The sequence below is a fragment of the Lipotes vexillifer genome, unplaced genomic scaffold (assembly GCF_000442215.2).
Source record: "Lipotes vexillifer unplaced genomic scaffold, Lipotes_vexillifer_v1.1 scaffold1359, whole genome shotgun sequence".
Lineage (NCBI taxonomy): Eukaryota > Metazoa > Chordata > Mammalia > Artiodactyla > Lipotidae > Lipotes > Lipotes vexillifer.
Genome location: NW_006771596.1, coordinates 351,170 through 373,532, shown reverse-complemented (window position 1 = coordinate 373,532; position 22,363 = coordinate 351,170). Strand labels below are relative to the sequence as shown.

Below are 22,363 nucleotides of genomic sequence, written 5' to 3'. Positions count from 1 at the left end.
GGAGCACAGGCTCCGGACGCGCAGGCTCAGCGGCCACGGCTCACGGGCCCAGCCGCTCTGCGGCATGTGGGATCTTCCCGGACCGGGGCACGAACCCGCGTCCCCTGCACCGGCAGGCGGACTCCCAACCACTGTGCCACCAGGGAAGCCCCTCTTTCTCTATTTTGCAGCCAAATCCAACTGACATCTGCTTGTTCACCTGCCATCCTGCTATGAATTTCGGGCCCTCTCCCTGGAAGTTTCCTCTCCCCATCTCTGTCAGCCAACTAACTATTCTCACTCATTTTTAAAGTTTCTTGTACCTAATACTTATTACCATGCAATGTGATAAGTTCTATGATAGAGGTACGTATAGCATTTATCACATTGTATTGTAATTTGCCCAATTAAATATCTGACTTTGCCTTAGCTGGGGGCTAGAGCCTGACACCGGAGCCAGGTTTTCTGGGTTCCAATCCCAGCTTGGTCTGTGGCTCTCTCTGTGATTTTGGTTACATCTGCACCTTATTTTCTTCATCTGTAAAAGCAGTATACTAAGTAGTATCTGGGCTATAGTGCTGTTAGATGAAAGCGTCTAGAACAGTGCTTGGCATGTTTAATAAGTTTTCAATGGGTGCTTCATTGTTTAGTTTTATATTAACTTCTGTATCTCCAGGGACATAAAAACAACATGCAATGGTGATTAAAAGAATAAAAAGATCATCATATGAGCACCTCACTAATATGCAAATGACAATCATAATCAAAGAATGAAGATATGGAATTTGGAATATTACTTTAAGATTTCTCGGTCGGGCTTCCCTGGTGGTGCTAAACGACACAACTACCCTGGCCATGACCGGGACATTAAGGATCAAAAAAGGATAAGGGCGTGGCATCCCACTCCCTTGAAAAAGCCCTGCCCCTTCCCCAGTAGACTAATGCATAAGCCTCTCCATCATTAGCCTCATTCCTCCTCCCCTTGTCTTTACTCCTAAAAATTAAATCTCTTTCCTGGTGGGTGATAAGTTGATCTGTGAACTTAGTTCCTGCTTCTCTATTCTTTGGTTACTGAATAAAACTTGTGCTGTGTCGTTCTCAGCTTTGGTTTCGTTATTTGATTGCTCCAACCAAATGGAAAAAGAACCCTCCCCTGTTGCTGCAGAGAGCCTGGTGGGGCTAGGGTCCCAGCAGGGTCCATACAACTTAATTGGGTAATACAAATAAGTAATGAAACAGCAATTACAGGAATTCCTTTTAGGCTGAAGTTCAAAAAAACGGATTTCTTTTTCCAGTTTACTTAATGCGTGTATATAGAAATGTCACCATTATTTATTCATATTAGTATCTCTCGACGTTTGAGTAGGAATAAAGGGAAGGCGGTTGAATCGCTATGCCCCATATGCGGGCTTTTGATTTCGGGGCTGTATCCTGGGGTATGCAAAACCCACACACAGGGAGCAGGAAGCAGAGAATTTCAAGTAGCTACAGTCAAGGAGGAGCTAGCAGGAGAATGACCTGGTGCCAGAGGCCTCTCCGCCCATCTCTGGGGTAGTGCCTGACCTGGAGGTGGCAGTGTGAGAGGGGGGCGGGCACTGTGTCAGTAACAAGCTGCGTGTGGAGCTCGTGCAGAGCTAAGTGCAGAGCTCCCAGGGGACATGTGTGTTTATTGCCGACACTGTAAGGGCTTTAAAACCAGAGATGACAAATAAAAGTGCGACCTTTGAGCAATTAATTGCACGTGGAAGATACGAGCCCTCTGTCTTAACGGCCCTGGTACAAGGAAGTGGCTGATGTGGCTTGTGGAACCATTCTCACTTACGCACCCAATCGTCAATGAAATGTTATTCTGAACACCTCAAAGTGCCAGGCCTGTGCCAGAGTAAAATAAGACGGACCCATCTCTGCTTTCATGGAGCTTACTCTTTAAAGGGGACACAACAGACACAAAAGAAGGGCCAGTGAAAAGATAAAGAACCAGAATAATAATTTACAAAATGACCTCTTCCAGCCATACGCAAGCAATGTTTCCATCCTGGGTGATGCTTAATCCTGTAAAGCTGATCAGTTTTCTCCCTGTTTATTTCTGGTCTGCAGGGCCTCTCTGCAGAGGGGAGAGGAGGGCAGGGGGCAGGAGTCACTTCCCTTCCAGGCGGACTCCTGCCCTGGCCTGGCCTGCATTAGGGACAACGTCTAGCTTTACAATGTCAAGGCTGTGACTGTGATGAGCCCTGTAATCTTCCGGTCTCTGTTTTCTTATGAGTGATGTGTTGGTCATGGCAAGTGTCATCTTCCTCACAGCCCACGCGGATCACGGGATAAAGGGTCCCGGGGGGGAGTGAAGAAGGAAGGCGGCCCAGGCGCCTACATCTGAGACCAGCCGCAGCCTTGCCCACCCTGCCGGTGGGGAGTGGCACCCGGTTTGGCAACGGAACTGAGAACTCGGGAGTCAGGTTTCCTCAGTGGCATCGACCCCTGGCTGCAGGAACAACAGTGACAAAGCCTCAGGCAGGGGCCTCAGCACCCACTTGCTGCCCACACTTTGCGTAAGGCCCGGAGTGACTTCATTCAGGTGTTGAGCCCTCCTGCGTGCCCTTTGCCAAAATGGCCCAGCACTCAGGGGCGCTCGGTTTTCTTGTTAAAACCATTTGCCCCAAGGTGCAGGATGGCTCGTAGGAAAATACACAGAAGGAATAACTGCAGCGTTGCCATCTGGTTGAGACACCCACAGCCAAGCAGGGCTTCCCATTCAAAGCTAAAGCAGGCTCATACCCAGTGGCTCAAGTTCTCTCTGTGTGGCAGTGACGCCCAAAGGAAACTCTCTTCCTTCCCCCAGGACCTCTGAAGCACTGATGAGACAAGAGTCTGAGCCCACGTGAGGGTCGTGGTACCATCTGGGACCAGTGCTGGCTCTGCATCCTGGCTTTTCTGCCAGCCCAGGGCTCAGGGGACTGAGGTTCAGAGTCAGAGCCTCGGATCAGAGGGGAGGCCCCGGCTCACTTCATAACAATTCATCATCCAATGCTGAGCTAAAAGGGAGCTCTCACCTGCGTGAGCTCCCTTCAGATTGCTAGTTGCTCAGAAAGGTACCTGCCATTTTGCTTCCGGGCTACACAGCAAATATTCTCAACATGAGCGGGAACCTCAGTGGGTCAAAGTCCTCACGTCCTTTCCTTTGCAAAGACAGAGGGTAACTAGCACTTCTGGGCCAGGCACTACGGGCCTTTGACCTTTATAAAGGATCCATCCAGAGAACTTTGCTAATTCTTAAAACATCCCTGTGGTTTCCTTCCTCCAAGCGCTGAAGTGTGACAGACATATTGACACGGCCTGCTCCAGCCAGAGATGGTCAGAGACAGCAGAGTCAGGACGAAAGAAAGCAGGGGCTGGGCACTTGGCGAGGTGCCTTCCCTTGTGGAAAGTGACTGAGCAGGCAAGGAGTCCAGCGTTTCTCCTGTGCTTTTCATCAGGCCTTTGCCTGTGGCCTTCCCCTGCGTCTGTGCTGAGACATGCTGGATCCCAAGGTTTCCTCCAGAACACTGGGTTCCCCTCACGCCGCCAGGGCACTTACCCCCAAGAACCTCTGCCACCATCCAAATGCAGCTCCCTTGGTCATCTGAACGCTCTCCCTACCCTGATGTCCTAAGCTCTGTCCTCCCAATCCTGGGCTCTGAACCCCTGGGGACCCCTGTCTATTGCCTGCACACCTCCTCTGGCTGCCACCTTCTCAGACTGCTTTCTTCACCCTCAGCAAGTCCTCGTCGGAGCACCTCCTTCTCTGTCCCATTCCTCCCAGGCTGAGCGCTCTGGCCACTCCTTCTTTTTTTAAAAAAATATTTATTTATTTATTTGGTTGTGTCGAGTCTTAGTTGCGGCTCGCGGGCTCCTTAGTTGTGGCTCACTGGTTCCTTAGTTGTGGCATGCGAACTCTTAGTTGCGGCATGCATGTGGGATCTAGTTTCCTGACCAGGGATCGAACCCGGGTCCCCTGCATTACGAGCGTGGAGTCTTAACCACTGTGCCACCAGGGGAGTCCCTGGCCACTCCTTCTTAGCTCCCCCCAGGGACCTTTGGCTCTGCCCGTCCCTGACACATCAGCATGGGCCACCTCTCTGCAAGCTCCCATCTCCTCCCATGGCTGAGCCACTCCTGCTGTGTTGTTATCTCTCAAACTCAGTTTCGAGCCCAGCTCCCCTCCTGCTGCCCAGGGCCATATTCCAGTTACATACTAATATATCCGTGTGTATTTATAAGGGAAACTGCAAATTCTGCGTGGCAAAGGGTGAATTCCTCACCCTTCCTCTAGGTATCGTCTATTTCACATAACTCCCATCACAGTGAATGATCCCACTCCACCTGCAACCAGAAACTTTGAACTCATTCTATATTTCTCTCTCCCCCTCACCTCAACATTAAACCAGTGAACCAACGAGTTCAGTCTCTTCTCCCTCCGAGAAGTTCCCAAAGTCAGTCCCCTCCTCTCTCAGACCCTGCTTCTGCCTCAGTTCTGACCGCCTGTTTCTCCCCCAGGACGTGTCAACAGCTTCGGAGCTGGTCTCGGCTCTCTCCAGCCTTCCCTCCTCAACATTTTCCCCACGTTGCAGCAAGATATACTTTTTGAAAACACAAATCCAACGATAGCAGTCTCCCTATGGGATGAGACCATCTGCCTCTCTCTTTGTCTCCAGCCTCATTCCCGCCACAACCCCAAAGGCCATTCTTGGCTCTGATCCATCTACACTGCTTGCCGAAGCTCTATTCCCTCCCACGCCTTTGAGTGTTGCTTCCAATTCTGGATCCTCAAAACGTCTTTTCTCCCCTTCTCTGCCTAGTCTCCTACTTAACTGCCCCTTAAGGCTTGGCTCGTATACCCACTCTCTCTAGAAAGAAAAAAAAAGATGGCACAATTATCCCCTTTTCTTATGAGATCCCCTGGTTTCACTCCCCACTCCCCCATCCCTTGCCTTGGGCTGAGTGAGACGCTTTCCCTTGTGACTTAATACAATTCCCAGGCTTATATATGCATCTCGGGGGCGCTCTCTCTCTCTCAAACACACACACACACACACACACACACACACACACACACACACACACGTGTATTATGTATGCATAACCTGGCATTTAAGATATTGTAGTGGAATTACTGATTTACTCACATGCTCCCCGCTTGAGGGAGGAGACCTCATTCACTTCGCCTTTGTATCCTCCTAGCACATAGCACATGCTTCATTTACAACTGCTTAATTAATGAAGGTATCCCACAACACCCGGCATAGTCCTTCCTATATGCTACGATATTTGATGAAAATATTTCCTGGCTCTAATTCATGACCTTCAAGACACCATCTTAAATTTCATGCTCACAGACTAAGAGAATTAAGGGATTATATGAAGTATAATCTGTGTACATATATATTCTTGTGGCATGGGGTACGGCACTCTCCACTGCTGGAGTGAACCCTGCCTGAACGTGACTAAGTTAAGACGTGGCCTTCAGTTCTCATTCCTATGTCCCCTCAGTGGCCACTTCCTGCTCCGTCTGCCCCATCTATGTGTTTCTGCCTCCCAGGTTTCATCATCCCCTTATTTGATAAGTAACAGGAAAAGGAACAACAAATGGCCACATTTGCATCTTCACCTGTGGAGAGTCAAGAGACCCACTGTAGCACTTGATGCAGACACGCCTGCTTCAGCTCAAGAACTTCAGAGCTGACACATGCAAATCAGTGAAGTTAGAACACACCCTCGCACCATACACAAAAATAAACTCAGAATGGCTTAAAGACTTAAATACAAGACATGACACCATAAGCTCTTAGAAGAGACCATAGGCAAACATTCTCTGACATAAATCGTACCAATGTTTTCTTAGGCTAGTCTCCCAAGGCAATAGAAATAAAAGCAAAAATAAACAAATGGGACCTAATCAAACTTAAAATCTTTTGCACAGCAAAGGAAACCATAAACAAAATGAAAAGACAATCTACGGACCGGGAGAAAATATTTGCAAATGATGTGACCAATAAAGGCTTAATTTCCAAAATATACAAACAGCTCATACAACTCAATAACAAAAAAGCAAACAACCCAATAAAAAAATGGGCAGAAGACCTAAAGAGACATTTCTCCAAAGAAGACATCCAGATGGCCAATAGGCATATGAAAAGATGCTCAATATCACTAATTATGAGAGAAATGCAAATCAAAACTACAATGAGGTACCACCTCATGATGGTCAGAATGGCCATCATTAAAAAACCTACAAATAACAAATGCTGGTTGGGGTGTGGAGAAAATGGAACCCTCCTACACTGTTGGTGGGAATGTAAGTTGGTGCAGCCACTATGGAGAACAGTATGGAGGTTCCTCAGAAAACTAAAAGTAGAACTACCATATGATCCAGCAATCCCACTGCTGGGCATATACCTGGACAAAAGTATAATTCAAAAAGATACATGTGCCCTTATGCTCATAGCACACTATTTACAATAACCAAGACATGGAAACAACCTAAATGTCCATCAACAGATGAATGGAAAAAGAATATGTGGTATACACACACACACACACACACACACACACACACACACACACACACAATGGAATACTACTCAGCCATAAAAAAGAATGAAATAATGCCATTTGCAGCAACATGGATGGAACTAGAGATTATCATACTAAATGAAGTAAGTCAGAAAGAGACAAATACCATATGATATCAGTTATATGTGGAATCTAAAATATGACACAAATGAACATATCTATGAAACAGAAACAGACTCACAGACATACAGAACAGATTTGTGGTTGCCAAGGGGGAGAGTTGGAGGGGGAGGGATGGATTGGGAGTTTGGGATTAGCAGATGCAAACTATTATATATAGAATAGATAAAAGGTAAACAACAAGGTCTTACTGTATTGCACAGGGAACTATATTCAATATCCTATGATAAACCATAATGGAAAAGAATATGAAAAAGAAAAAAATATAGATCTGAATCACTTTGCTGTAAAGCAGAAATTAACACAATGTTGTAAATCAACTATACTTCAATAAAATAAATTCTAAAAAATGAAAAAAACAAAAAAAGAACTTCAAAGCTGAGAGTGTTTGGAGAGAGAGGTCATGGGCCGTAGCTGGCAGCCGTAGCAGCGGTGGGTTGTTCTGTTGCCGTAAAACCAAAATATGGGGATTTGGGCCATACGCCCAGCAGGCCCAGGTGTTACCCGAGAAGCTCCCTTCACCAGCAGCCCCATGACACATCATCAATAAGCAATGTCAGACCAGAACCCACATCAGCAGTTTCCGAGACTTGTTTCCCTCCTCATGGCAGAAGCTCCTGCAGTGAAGTCAGGGGTACTTTTCGAGTCAGGTGTGGTGGTGACACAGTAGGAAAGTGCAGGCATCCTAGATGTCCCATGCAGCATTCTGGAGACTTTTAACACCCATATCTGAGGTATCTCACCCACAGAACTACACAGAATTGACTGATACTGATCTTCTTACTCATTTCAGTAAGTGGCAATTGATGTCTCAAGAAGAGAGGACCAAAGAGATATTGGATTTTCAAGTCAGAAGGATGCTGAGAGATCATCTGACCCAACAGACTTATTTTACAGCAAGATGCAGAAGCTGATGGCCACAGTTTGAAAGCCATTGGTCCAAATCAGAGAATTTCCGACAAATACCTTCAAGAAGCCTCTGCAGGGGACTCTTAGGATTTTAGTAGAATTATCAACATTCAGAACCTATGTCTACTTACCTTCGCATCTCCTCAGAAGGCAATGACAGTATCTTATATCAATTTGCAGTTGATAGGAAATTTGCATGTCTTTGGTAATTTATTTTGTACTCTGAGTGAAGACTGGCAGAGAAGCTTCGCTCTAGTGCCTTGTTATTCACTCCCATCAGCCCTCGTGGTATCGGGCCGCTGCTCCAAACACAGTGGCCCTCAAGAAACACCACTGTCTTCTGACTAAGAAAGAGCAGAACTTTCCAACACGAGAAAGTAAAAATTCCAGCTCTTACCATTCAAGATGGTTTTCTACAAACGCAGACATGGGGCTGATCTGCACGGTGTAGGCGTCATTGGCGGAGTACTCGAAGAGGCCGTAGTAAGGGTTGAAGAGCTCCTGAGACAAAAGGAAGAAGAACTCTCGCGAAGGACCACTGTAGTCCAGGCTGCAAAGGAAGCAGAGGCCCGGGAAGCTCATTATGTGCGAGAGGCGGGGGACCTGTCCCTATGCAGCGGCTGGCTTGCCCTTTCAGAGTCAGTGCCAGGAAAGCAGAGAGCAGCCTCTGCTCTTTACAGTGGATCCCAAGGGAAGTATAATTTGCTGTAGAAAATGAGAATGCAGTGATTGGTTTGGGGATGATGTCCTTACTAGATGGCCATGCACCCATGCTATGGCAGTGTTCCTTAACCTTTGTCCTCAATCATATCATACCTTTTGGATAAAACACACAACTGGCCCATTCAAAACCGGGACTTCATTGCGGGAGGTACAGAAGAATTTCCTGTGATGGTGCATGTGTGCATGTGTATAAATTGAAAACACTTTCAAATTCCTTCTGCTATGCCCTCCTGGGGGGGGCTTGCCCTCCACGGTTGAGATGGCTTGCCAAGAAATCACTGAAATTATATGAAAAATTCGGTATGTAGTTATATACGTGCACTCTTGGGGGAAGAGTTCTTTGATCAGAAACTCAGAAGGGTACCCACATGAGAAAGTAAAGATGCAGTAGTTTAGGTCTGTATTTTTGGCTTATACTTTGACCATATGACCTCAGACTCTAGAACAGGCCAATCATCTTAGGCCTTTAGAGAACATGAAACCTAACGACTGGCAACACCTGGAGAGAAAGGCCTCCTGGGAGGACATGATCAGAATCACCTTGGGGCAAAGGCTTAGAGACATCCTGCTCCTTCTTGAGAAGAATCACCCAGGATTTGGGGTCTCTGGTCTACCCACACTAAGGTGTCTCCATAAAAGTGCTGGTGCCTCACCCCTCCTCTCCAACAAAGGTGATGTAGAGCTTGTTTCGCTGGAGCTCCTTCCGGGAATAGGCCATAACCTGATTGAAGGTTCCCTCCAACAGGTGGTCTCGCCGAATGACGAGCCTGGAAAGGAGAATAGGTCATGTGGGTGGTGAGCGGGTGCTCGGGCTCCGATGTTAGGGAGTGTTCTAGGAGAGCTGTGGGGACCCAGGCTGATGGTCTCATTGCCCAGCCTCTCCAACAAGGTATAGATTCCGTCAGCTCAGCTATGGCCTTATGTCGACACTCTTTTCAAAACCATGAAAGCACAAGGACAATGTGCACTTTCATAATGGGACACATTCCATCACGTTGGACTACCTTTAGGATTCTTTTTATGTTTTATTTTTTTGCGGTACGCGGGCCTCTCACCGTTGTGGCCTCTCCCGTTGCGGAGCACAGGCTCTGGACGCACTGGCTCAGCGGCCATGGCTCACAGGCCCAGCCGCTCTGTGGCATGTGGGATCTTCCCAGACCAGGGCACGGACCCGTGTCCCCTGCATCGGCAGGCGGACTCTCAACCACTGCGCCACCAGGGAAGCCCTAGGATTCTTTATGATCAATTCCAAAAAGAATCTCTTAAGTTGGATTCCTGAATTTGGGTTTGGCTTTTCAAGATGAAAATAACAAACCCAAAGTGGAAAAGACCACAATTCTTTACTTAGATCCGAAGGTCAAAGCTATTAGACTAATGAGTAGGTAAATTTGTCCCAAGAATATGTAAAGGGAAACATACGATTTTTTAATTTAGTTCAAGATTCCTTGTTTTCTGAAAAGATCTACCATTGATTTTATACACGGTTTTGTTTGAAATCTACTTTTCTTTCTCCCTCTCCTTCCCTTCTCTTCTCTTCCTGCCTCCCTTCCAATTTCTTAACTTCCTTTCTTCTTTCTTTCCAACTTCCTAACTTTTTCTTTCCTCCCTTCTATGAACGTGACTGATACTACACCATGGTATCCAATCTCCAAACATATGTTACCAAGTTATAGGGGAGAAAAGGATAGAAACATCTAGCATCTGAGTTCAGTGCCAAGCACTGGAGCACTCACTTAATTTTCCCTGGACCCTGACCAAATCCTTTGGCTTCCAGTTTTCGGTAGAAATTGCGGAGCTTGGCCTCAAAGTCTCTCCTGTAGGGTGAAGGGGCTCTTGCACTGGCTCTCTGTAAACCTGCAGAGAGAAGCACACAGGCTGAAGGTCATCATTTTTTATTGAAGAACAAATATGCAGGGCAACGGAGGAGAAAGGGCCAACCAGAGGCACATTCCTGCATCTTTGTGTTTTACTTCTCCAAGACATTTCCCTTCATTTCTATCACTCCCTCAGTTACTTTTATAATAAACAGGTATAATATAATAAAGAGAAAACTGAATTCTGATGACAATAGATATTTATGTCTTCCACTCCATTTCAAGTTGTATTTCTCTTCAGAATACCTCAATGAGCATATTTCTTGGCTTAGTTATGCTTGAATAGTCTAAAACAGCATAAATCAAACTAGACTCTTGTAAGTTACTATATTATAAGAAGTTGGCTGTAACTATAATGAAGCAACTAGGATTGTAATATATGTGTACTTTGTACTTCTCTCACTATACTGACACTAAAATAAATATACATGTCCATTAGGCCCCAGAGCATGCAGGAGTTTATATCAGATTACCTTGCACTATAAAAGCAAAATTAATAATAACAATATTATTAATAATAATTCCCTACTCTTGACAGAAGAGAGTTTTTGTATCACCTAGAGTGCTTTGTAGATGCTTTATTATCTTTATGTACCTTTTAAAGAAAAAAGGAATGGAAAAAATAACATTCTTCTCTAAGTTTCACAGATGGCTACGATCATGGTTTTCCCCCTTCAATAACTATTTATTAGTTTATATTCCAGGTACTGAATTTATAATCTAGATAAAACTGATACAACCAAACTCACAGAAATGAGAATATTATTATAAGTTGAGATGATTCTTAGCCATGAAGGAAAGGAACTTAGTTCTTTGAGATCACACAACACTCTGGCCAAGTTCAGGAAGGCTTCCCTGGGGAATAGCTGAAGACTAAGTAGGCATGAATTAGATTGAGTGAGTTACGAAGGGCTTCCACTTAAGAGAAGAGATGAGCTGGGAGAAGAGCAACCTAGGTAGAGGACCAGCACATGCAAAGGTACTGTGGCAGGATGGAAAATGGTGCTCCACTTTATCTGGAGCATAGGGTGCGAGGACCAGAGTGATGCAAAACAAGGCTTGAGAGGTGGGCGGGAGACAGATCAAACAGGATAAGGTACACTGTATTACGCAATTTTGTTTAATGTTAAGCACAACAGGAAAGCCACTGTGTGGGGACCAACGTGATGTGTCTTGAGTTATGAAAACCTTAGTCTTTCTGCAGTAGAGAGAAAACATCGGAGAGGCCCAGAGTGGATTTAGACAGCCTGCATTGCACTAGGGTGGTGTCAGTGGAGATGAGAAATGGGACTACGTTGTAAAAAAAAAAGAAGAAGATAGACTGGAGATGTGTTTAGGAGGCAGTGAACTGGATATCGGTAGTGAGGCCCAGGTGGGTTTCAGACATCGTAATGGAATGGCCTGTGGTGACATTCACCGAGATGGGGACAAATGGAAGCAGCACAGATGGGTGAGATCACGAGCTTGGTCTTTGATGGCAGTACGTTTGAATGCTTGATTGGAAAAAGACACAGCTTGAGAGAGAGGAGAAAAAAACCTGGCACAGGGTCTTGAGGATGGTAGGAAGGGAAGGATGAGTCCGCAAAGGTGGCCAAAGACGTAGATGAAATGCCTACAGCTTGTGTCCCAGAAGCCAACTGAAGAGGTGACTTAAGGGGAGGAGCCATCAGTAGCGTTAAATGTGGCTGAAAGGTCAGGAGGAGGGCTGAGAACTACCCATAGGACTGGGTGCCCAGAGCTCGCCGCGACCTTAGTGAAGACGCCCCCTCTAATGCACAGGTGTGAAGGGGGAGAGGGAGGTGGCAGCACTGGTAGGCTTGTAAGATAGGCAGCAGGCATTTGAGACAGTTTCTGTCTGAGGGCTTCACTTTTCTCAGTGAAGGAAGAAGGCACATCATTTGCCAGGAGAGACCCAGGGGTTGGAAGTTTGAGAGGAGCGGCAACGTTTGACACAGCAGTAGAGAAGAGCATACGTTTACCAGGGAAACGTGGCTGAATTTTCTTTTGGGTGTTTAAGGTCCATGTGAGGTGGAGAGATGACTAATTTATAATTGATAATCTGCCTTGTCAGGTGAATTTGCCCAAGAATGCCTGACTACAGATGTAGGGGAAGCAGATAGTAAGGTGACCTAGGAGTGGAACTCTGTAAATGAAATGGAGAGGATCGGGGAGCTCAGGGCATTGTCAAGAAATGATGAACCAGGGAGCCTATGCTGGATGAGGGAGAGGCAGTTAGAAAGGAGAGGCGTCCGTGAACTGGAGGTCCTGATGAGGGCACAGGGTGGTATCGGGGAGAGCAGCTGAATAAGCACGTTGGATGGGAGTAGGATGCTTGCGTCAGTGACGTCAGCGATGACAACAAGACAGGAAGGGGATTGTGGGACCAGTGGTCGAGGAGGAGGAGGCCAGGGCAGACAAGGAAGCCCAGAAACTGGGAGGCCAAGGAACTGCACGGGTGCCCTTGTGGATGCTGATGTCATCCAGGATGGTGGAAGGACTTGGGGAGCAGAGGGAGACTGTGAGCTGGGTGCCACAGTCTTTGAGAATGAGAAAGAGGTCAGTGGATGACAGCAACTAGGGGCAGAGACAGAGCTGATCTGTGTTAGCAAGGAGGCACACAGGGCACCAGTGGCACCAGTCTCACCAGCGAGTCCTGCAGCATCTGAGGTGTGTGGGGGGGAACCAACAGCCACCACTTGAAAAGGAAAGAGTCTCTGCTGAAATACCACGTTTCAGGACATAGGTAGAACTAGAATACAAGTCTGTAGGTGCAAGTATAATTTTCTGCCATCAGATTACAGTATATTTTATACAACTTGCATTACTGCTCGTACTACCACTATGGCCCATGGTCTCTACGATGCATTTTTCTAATAATTTAAGCCTTACAAAGTGCTTTGGCATGTATGATTCACTATGTTGCCCCAGGTAAATATCATAAAGGTCTGGAAAAATGGGAATTGTAAAGTTTAACTTCAAAATGCCTGGCTTACATAGTCTAGGACCCCAAGGTCAAAGCTAGGAGAGTAAAGAATTTCGCACTTTGACAACATGAATTGGATGATTCTTTGCGTTCATGGTGTCAGTAACGTCTGCATCAGGAAGGTCGATTCCTTTTATAAAACGTATCCAAATAATCCGCAGTTAGCAAGTAACTCTTTATACTCCCTTATTTTTTCTATTTGCAATATGATATCTCCCCTGTGTAATGATACTCTACATACCAAAGGTACGTAGACACTCTACTGCCAAAGGTTTGGACCAAGATGTAGACACATTATCAGGCTGGGACCATCTCTACAACAAGGTGGCAGATCATCATGCAGACCAACGGGTCCCCCCAGATGGAAGGCTCTGCCCCCGAGAAGGAAGTCATCCTGTGCACACTGGAAACGACTGATTGTCCTGATGCTGGCTCTGACAAGGCTCCGGGTCCTCCTTTTCCCAAGCCGTGTCATCTCAGCTATGCTGTATGTCAGACGCAGCACACGTGGGACATTTCCTCAGCAATGCTACTGAGACACTTGTTTGGAGGAAGGCATAACAAGGAGATACTGACTTAAAAACAGATTTTAGGAATTAGCGAAACTACCTCTGAGAGATAGTCCTGAACAACGTGACGGGGGTCATTCTGAACAAATGAAAAGATATTCTAGTTTTAGAGACCTATGGCAGTATCGAGTGACACTAGCTGAATGAGACATCCCTTCTGGGGGACGGAGCGTATTGCTAAATTCTGTTTTTCTTCCCCCTTCCCCCCCCCCCACCCGGCTTCAAAAGCCAAGTTTGAACTCTAACTCTGGAGGTCGTAAGATAAGAAGTTACTAGATTTTTCAACTCACTTCCTTTACTAAATTTTAAAGTTATAAAAATAGATTTGGGTTTGCCACAAACACCCATGACAATGTGATCTTGTAAACCAAGGCAATGGGGAAAAACTCTTCAATATCTGGATCCCATGTGGGAGTACGGATTTGACTACAGCTAATTATCTTGATGAACCCAGGAAATACTAGCTTCTTTTTTCCCTAAACGGTTCAATATATATTTCCTCATTTGGAATGGAAAATACCCACAAAGAATATCATGAGTTCTAATTCTAAATTCATTCTAATACACAAAGAAAACTCTAGGGAAACAATGTCACATCATGTTAAAAACTTCTTTGGCACCTTCACGGGGGCATAATGGTGGTCCCTAGTAAGCACGTAACCTAGCAACTCCTTTACAACTTAACAGAAAGTTACTCAAATTGGTATCTAATAACATTCAGATTCATGAGGCAGAATGTTCCAGAAAGGGCTCTTCCCTTTTTAAATGCTCAGGAGTGTGTTTTAGAACAAAACAGCAATTTAGAGCAGGGGTCCGCAGACTTTTTCTGCAAAGGGCCAGATAGTAAATATTTTAGGTTTTTGGGGCCATACGGTCTCTGTCGTTACTACTCAGCTCTGCTGTTGTAGCATGAAAGTTGCCACAAAATATATAGATAAATGAGTGCGGCTGGGTTCCAAAAAATTTTTATTGATAGACACCGAAACATGAATTTCATATAATTTTCATGTCATGAAATATTGGTTTAGTGAAAAATGTTTCCAAATCATTTAAAAATGCAAAACACATAATAGCTTGGGGTCATTACCAGAACAGGTGGCACCGTGTCAACACCCAACTTAGTGTGCAGATGATCAGAAAATTGAAAGGGGACTAAGGGAGAGAGGGCACCTTCATCAGGTGGAAACACAGGTGGCCACTTGCAGGAGACAGAATGCCAGACCCTCAAGTTACCTGGGGAGTTCTGAGGTGACGAGCAGGGTGAACAGCGGGGAGAGAAGCTGTACCCAGGGTGGAAGGCAGCCTGCAGGGGGACATAGGACATAATCTCTTCTTCAAAGAGACTGCAAAGTAAAAAAAAAAAAAAAAAAAATTAAAAAGTCAGTTCTCTGTCCACGAGAAAATGTTCACAAATTGGGGTGAGAGTGGTTACAATTCTCACGACACAACGAAAGCACTTAGATTCACTTAGATGGGCACGTCCCAGCATGCAAACTCTTCCTGTCATTTTAAACCCTAATTAATCCTGCAACAAGGTCTCCATCAAGTACCATATGTAGCTCTTGATACCCCAGTCTTACATGTAGAGAAAGAGGTGAATAGCAGGTATAAGGGTGGGAGCCCTACTTCAGTTGCAGCCACTAGAATATTGTAGAACAAGCAACGCGTGTTTCAGTCTGGGCTGTCCTGGAGAACTGCCCAGAGCAGCTTTTCCAGTTGCTTTTCCAGAACTGTTTCAGGCTCAGCCCCTTACCTCAGCAAAATGACTAGATCTGCATCACAGGACAACTTTTCAAGCCCATGATTACCCTCGGTCCGAATGTAATGGATTTTCTCCCTAGAATAATGTGGGAAGGAAAATAAGAATTACACACCGATGCATAAGTTAAGGAATGAATCCCATTCTGATCCCCCTTTCTCTTCCAATAGGGCTGAACAGTGATGTTCTAATGTACAGAGTATTTCGAGGTATTTAAGTTCATATTGCAGGTTCCCATGATGCTCTCCAAGGGATCACCTTTCCTCAGACTCACACGGGGACAGAAGCCGAGGAGCACAACACAGGTAGGTCCTCAGAGAGCCACACAGTTGGGAGTGGAGCTGGGGAGGACTGTTGTGGGTTCATGGCATCTTGGAAGCCACGGGAAGAAAGAGTGACGAGGTGTCTCCTGAGAAACCTTATGCCTGACGGAAAATGAATTAACGCCACACTCGGTCCAGAGAGGGTCTGGACCCAGAATACAAGAGAGTCTTCCAGGTCAATTTGAGTATAGGCATCAATTTCTCTCTGTTTAATTACAACTCATGCATTCTGACTTTTTCACAACCTCCAACTCCAACCTGGCAAAACGATTCCAGTAAGTCTATGGATAAATAGCGTTTCTTTTGATCAAATGAACTTTGTAATGTGCTTCTCTGACATTCAGATATTCAAAGATTACAAAACACTATGGCCAAGAATCATTCCCTTGTAGGTATGCTTCAAAGAAGTTAAAAGTTTTTCCCTTTTCTTGAAGAGATGCAGCAGAAATCTGAGAAGACTTAAGGATTGATTTTTTAAAAATATTTCACTTTTTTTCTTTTTTTGTTTAAATTTTTGAGATGATTTTAGAGTCACATGTACTTGTAAGAAATTAATAAAGAGTGGTCTAGTATACCGTTTAATCAGTTTCCCCTAATGAAAGATTAAAACTAAATCTATTAATAAAAATACTATAGATACAACTTTTTTCTCTCTCTGCTTATAGTAATGTGAATCCAAATCTTCATCATAACTTGCATATTTTCAGGTAAAAATATAATAAACTTGACATTTTGGGGTGGGTATTTTTAAGAAGACAAGAGAAACTTTTTGGCTCCTACAGAGATACACAAAATGGGAGTAAACAGAGAAATGCACTGTGGGCCAACCTGAAGTCATGGGTAGAGTACTGCTGCAGTAAATGCTATTTCCAAAACCTGTGGGTGATCGTAGTGGCTCCTCTGACCAGGGACTTGGAAACTGGAGCAGACCTGTCCACACATCATTTTTCAGGGAGGAGGTGGAAGCCCGGCCAAGGGTACAGCACCAAGCCTCCTCCACCAGCTGCTTCTCCCTCCACGTCCCTGTGCCCTTGACTCCGTGTGCCTGAGCACTGTCCTCCAATCCTGACAGCATCTCACAGCCCTCTTGTCTGGAGGATTCTCGTGGACCCTGTCCCTCTGGTTTACCAACTGCAGCCCCACGAGGGACTCTCAAATTGATGTGTTCCCCCAGTGGCAATGTCCCTGGGGCAGGTCACCCTGCTGCCCCAAGGGACCCGCATCTGGGCAAGTCCCTGGTCTCCCTGCCCGGGGAAAAAGGGAGAGAACATTCTAGGGGGTCACTCTTTATTCCCTGGGTTCCTGGGGAAACAAAGTCCAAAGAGAGTCAAGTCCATGAGGGCAGGAGAGCACCCTTCCCAGCCACGGGAAGTGGCACCCTCTGTGGTGGTTCTACCATCACCCTACCTACTCAGACCACATACACGTTATCAGAAAGCCAAGCAGAGTTTTCTGAGAGTTTTGGTTGCTCTTCACGGGACATTACACCCTCTGCCATGTATGTGAAAATCTCATGCAGATCTAGTGTTCTGAGGGGCCTCCAAAGTCTCTGGGTCCAGACCAAAGGCACTGAGATCTGGGGGAGATCTCTGAGGGTGAGAATGCCAACCGCCTCTCCTACACGCATCCCATCAGGAAAACTCCAGTGTAAAGCTCCCCTCAGAGCTCAGGTCAGTAGAGCCACCTGCCTCCTTGACATCCTGACATCTTCATTTGTGGCCTCAAAGGCCTTAAAACTCAATATCCACAAGGAAATCCTTGCCATCCTTCCATCATTATCACTCAATTCTGGTCATGTCCTTCATGGCCCATAATACAATCTATAGCTCTATATTTGGCTTTAAAAAAAGTCACACTTGTCTATCATCTGTCTTCCTCAATAAATAGAAAGTCCCATGAGAGTAGGACCGATGTCTGTTTGGCTTAGATACTGGGTACACAGCCCTCGCACAATCCTGATTCAGAATAGCTGCTCAAAAAAAGCACTAGTTGAAGGAAAGAAAGAATGAATGAGGACTGCTACCATGACCCTGAAACTTAACAGATGTCATTAACCCCTGCGTTTTATGCCTCCGTCTTCCCTCTCCCCATGCGGTTTCCTTATGCTTCATTACTTCTGCTGAACACAGTTTTCTGAGAACTCATCCTCCACCCTCTAACCCAAAGACTGGCTTTGCAAACCCAAGACAGTGGATCCATGGCTCCTGGAGAATAGCAGTGACCATGGGGTCACGGTCCCCATGTGGGAACCACAGAGGAAGCAGTAAGTTCTTCCTCTGGGCAGAGTCATGGGGAGAGGAGGTTTTCCTTTCAACTACTGGATCTTTAAAGTCAAGCTGACTCACCCTCACACCACATCTAGGCGCAGGCAGAGGCACAGTCATGGGCCCAGTGCCCTGTTTTTTGGATTCTTAAAGCCTGACACCCTGAAGAGCAAACTCTTGCTCTTGTTCTGCCTTTTTGATTCCATGACCTCTTAAGTCAGTTTCTGATGTCACTGTGGGCTTTCTGTTTTTGATGAGCTCTTTGGGTTTTCAACCTGGGGTCTACAGGTCCTTTAGGATCCGTTTCCTGTTTGAAATTATATGCAAAGATTTATGTTCATATATGGAGAAGAGTCTCTAAGAGCTTCCATCAGACGCTCAAAGGAGTCCTTAACCTTAAAAAGGTTATTAGTTTCTACATTAATTTCCAATTTTTTTCCAGTTCCAATATTCCCTAATTCCAAGTCACCCACATCTGGAAAATCATAATTGTACAATTCCGCACTGCAAGCCCCCCCCCCCTCCCCGGAGGTTTCTTAGATTCTGTTATAACGTGATACTACACAACAGTGCTGAAATTGTTTACTTCCCTTCAGAAACATTCCACTCTTCCACACAGGGGATTAATTTTATTACTTTAAAAATGATTTAAACAGGACTCCAGGGCCTTTTGGGAGCTCACATTTCTCCCAAAAGTAAGCAGTGAACTCCTTATTTAGTGGTAGAATCTGTAACGTAGAAATGTTCAAGAGCAGTGATGTGTCAGAAGGTTTTCAGGTAGTACAACACCTCTGAAAATCCCTTGGAAATTCCCTTAAATTATTATGTACCGTGAGCCGGAGAGCAGCCCACGAATGGACCGAGTATGGCCCTGCCTTCCGTGGCACAGTAATAAAACTTGGGCAGAGTTGAACACAAGTGCAAGTGATAATCAGTCAAGCTAAAGTCCTTTTGTTCACTCAAAAAGTAATCAGTGTTTCCTATCTTCAAAGTAGAGGAACCAGGCTCTGAGGCAAGAGTGGTTCAAAGGCCAAGAAGATATAGACCCTGCCCTAAGACGCTTCCAGTGTCGTAGGAAGACATTAGTACATGGTAGAATACAAGGGATAATGGAAAAATATCTTAGAGGTACAAAAGCAAATGCTATTAAATCAAAGCAAAAGAACTACTGAAGTCTGCCTAGATCACCGAGACTTTGCGTTTGACTTGAGCCTTTAAAATGGGTTGAAATGCCTTTAAGAGAGAAGCCATTCCAAGAAGGGTGTGGGTAGGAGAGAGCACAGGCTGTTTGACGGAGGTGGAAGACACCAGAAGGAAGTAAATAGGAGCACAGGACGGTGGAGAGTTAGATTAGAGCCAGTCTTAGGAGACTATGGAAATTGTGCTTAGAAATCTTGATTTTATCACATACTTAACAGGAGCCATGGGAAGTTTTTGTTTGGGGGCATTATTTTGTTGGTATCGAGTAATGAAATTCAAAGTATTTGTTAATGAATTTTGAAATCCTGGAGAGAAAAGCTGTGGAAGTGTCTCAGTATAGTTCATCTAGTTCTTCAAGTGCAGTGAATTCCACTCTTATGAAAGGGTTTCCATCTTTCCTTAGCATGAGCTCTGATGTAAGAAAGGTTCCATCAAAACCAGTTCCTTTTTGGAGAGGGAGCTCGTAGTTTCATAAGGAAGTGAACAAAGAATTCCCCCCCCTCCGCCCCAAAAACCCCATGTAAATAAGCCAATTTTATTAGATGGTGCATTTTTCACAAGTTCTCAAACTATGCTCAGATTCCACCTCCTTCCCCCTCCATGAAACTAAGGTCTTATACTAATGGGTAGGCAGGAAAACCTGCAGCAGATCTACATCAATAGCCTCTTTCACAGGGCCTCAAAACCTCATGAGGTGGGCAAGAGTCCCTGAGTCACAAATCTGGCCTAAACTGCTCAGTGGACTGGCTAGGGTGGGCAGAGCAGGGATTAGAAGAAAGGCAGGGCTGACGAGAGGCGCTGCGGGGGTGAGGGCCAGCGGCCGGGTCTGGAACAGGATGCCAGCTGGCCCCTTAGTCACAATGAGGTTAGTATCACATGCCCACCTCCGCCCTCCTCCTGCTATTGTGTGGTGAACTTCCTCAAGGACTACATTCCAGAGAGGGTCCTTAGCTGCTGAGGTCCCCCGAAAGACAGTCTGAGAGCCACTGTGGTGGTCAGCCCTGAGGATACTCCACGGGAAGCTTTTTTCAAGGGTGTGGGTGACATGGGTTATAAGGAGGTAATGCTGTTTATAGTAGAGTGATAGGGAGTATCTTCTTAAGAGATCCCTGCCAAGTCCGGGAGAGAGATGATGAGAATCCAAACCTAGGCCATGGCAGGGAGAAGAGAAAAGAAGGGCTGGAAGAAACTGAGGAGATAAATGTTTAGATGTGAAGCTGAAGAAAGAGGGCGGAATTGAGACGATGGGCATTTGGGAGGATGGAGGTTCTAGTTTGCGCAGAGTAAAACCACAGGGAAAAGAAGTGTCAATGGGCGTGCTGATGGAGGGGAAAAAGAACGGTGAGTGATCCATCCTGGCATGACTAGCAAAGAGGTTATTTTTAGGTGTTGGTGACTCATTGAGGAGGTCAGAGTAGAGGATTATAGCTGTCAGCCAGATTCAAAAGACCACCTGATGGGAGGTGAGGAGTTAGGGGCAGTCACTGGCTGCATCCCTGCCCACCTTGCCTGGTCCTTTATACACAAACCCGGTGAAGCATCTTCATGGTGCCTACATTGTGACCCTGTCTCAATGATTGAGGAGGCTGAGGGCAGAGGATTAAATGACATGCCCCCATCACTGGTCCCTAAGTGCTGGAGCAAGTATTCAAACTCTGAGTGGACACACTTAACCACTGTTCATCTCCAGCTTCTGAAATGCTGGGTAGTAAACTGAAGGAGAGATATGCTTGAATATCTTGGTGAGAAAGTGGGATTTAAGTTCAGAGGATATTTTCTCTTTTCATCACTTTGGGTGGCTTTCCCTTCCAAATAAAGTGATTCAGAGTTTCAGAGACACTCATTCAGAAATGACCGTAATGGACATTAGGATTTAAGGTGTTAGAACACATGTGATACTTTTTGTTCGCTGGTTTATTTTTGAATATAGTCATCTAATATCTGGTGCACCATCAGACAATTATATTCTTAAGACAAGAATAATTTATATGGTGCTTTACATAAATAATTTTTTGATGAAAACTATTTTGCTCCCTTTCCATGCTTCTCTCCAAATCAATGGAAATCATTTTAGCATCGTAAGAATAACCTGGCATGATAACTATCTCTGATTGCAACACTTTAGAGAACATTAGAAACCCCTGGATCCTTCATTTTAAATATTCAGGTTATAATTTAAATGCATGAATAAAACACATCTTAAGTGTCTGCCCTCTCTCCACAGAGGCTGCCCCACCTGGAAAACCAGCAGGAGAGACCTGTAGGTAGAGGGTGGTAGACAGGCCCCTACCTGAGTGTGTGGTTTCTCGCCAAACTTGGCTGACGCTCTTGCAGCATTTCAAAAATGTTTGGCTGGCGAAGAAATGCCACAATCTTGTCATTATATGCTGAAACAGACAAAAGCACAAGTTGTGGTTGAGTCTTCAGCCCAGAGATAATTTCGCTCGTGATTGGAAAATGGCAGCTAGATACCAGGATTTAATGGAGGAATTGAAAAGGCAGGGAGCAAACTCATCAAAAAATGTAAGCTCTTGAGGGTTTTTTCTGTGACATAATGGTATGATTATTTTTAAAAGGTCAAACTCAAAGTGAACCAGATCTAAGTTAATTATCTGTAATATTCTGGGAACTTAACTGGGTGTTAACTCATCCCCTTGTGAACAGATGGAGAATAAAATAGATCTTCCATGAGGGGAGTACTACTCTGTTCTTTCTGACTTCTCTTGTCATTTTGCCATGGTTATTATGGCAAAAGATTCTTTATGAGTTCCAAGAAATCCTTTTCTGAGCACTTGCACTTATGACTTTGGCCACTCGTTGATTTCCCAATGGTGATAATGAAAACATCCGACTCCATTTAGACTCTCTCACCTCATTTCCCTTGATACAAGTGGCATGTGTTTTGGAAAGAGGTAGCTGAGGTTAGGAATGGAGACTGTGCCAGTTTTTCCCCATACATGCATGGGAAGAGAGGTCTACAGTAAAAAGTGCACCTAAAAGCAACAAAATCCGTCACCTCATTTAAACTATGCTCTCCTGGGACCCAGCTAACAA

General features: G+C 45.3%; 1 protein-coding gene across 1 annotated transcript in view; it reads right to left on the bottom strand.

The window, feature by feature from the left end:
- Positions 1-22,363, bottom strand: part of HECW1 (HECT, C2 and WW domain containing E3 ubiquitin protein ligase 1) — a 263,731-nt gene that overhangs the window by 51,049 nt on the left and 190,319 nt on the right. Inside the window, exons 16-21 of the mRNA XM_007446985.1 lie at positions 21,600-21,696; positions 15,517-15,600; positions 14,997-15,106; positions 10,071-10,191; positions 8,991-9,104; positions 8,012-8,164 (exon numbers count right to left, since the gene is read on the bottom strand). Of these exons, the coding sequence (XP_007447047.1) occupies positions 8,012-8,164; positions 8,991-9,104; positions 10,071-10,191; positions 14,997-15,106; positions 15,517-15,600; positions 21,600-21,696 (679 nt within the window). The remainder of the gene's footprint in view (positions 1-8,011; positions 8,165-8,990; positions 9,105-10,070; positions 10,192-14,996; positions 15,107-15,516; positions 15,601-21,599; positions 21,697-22,363) is intronic.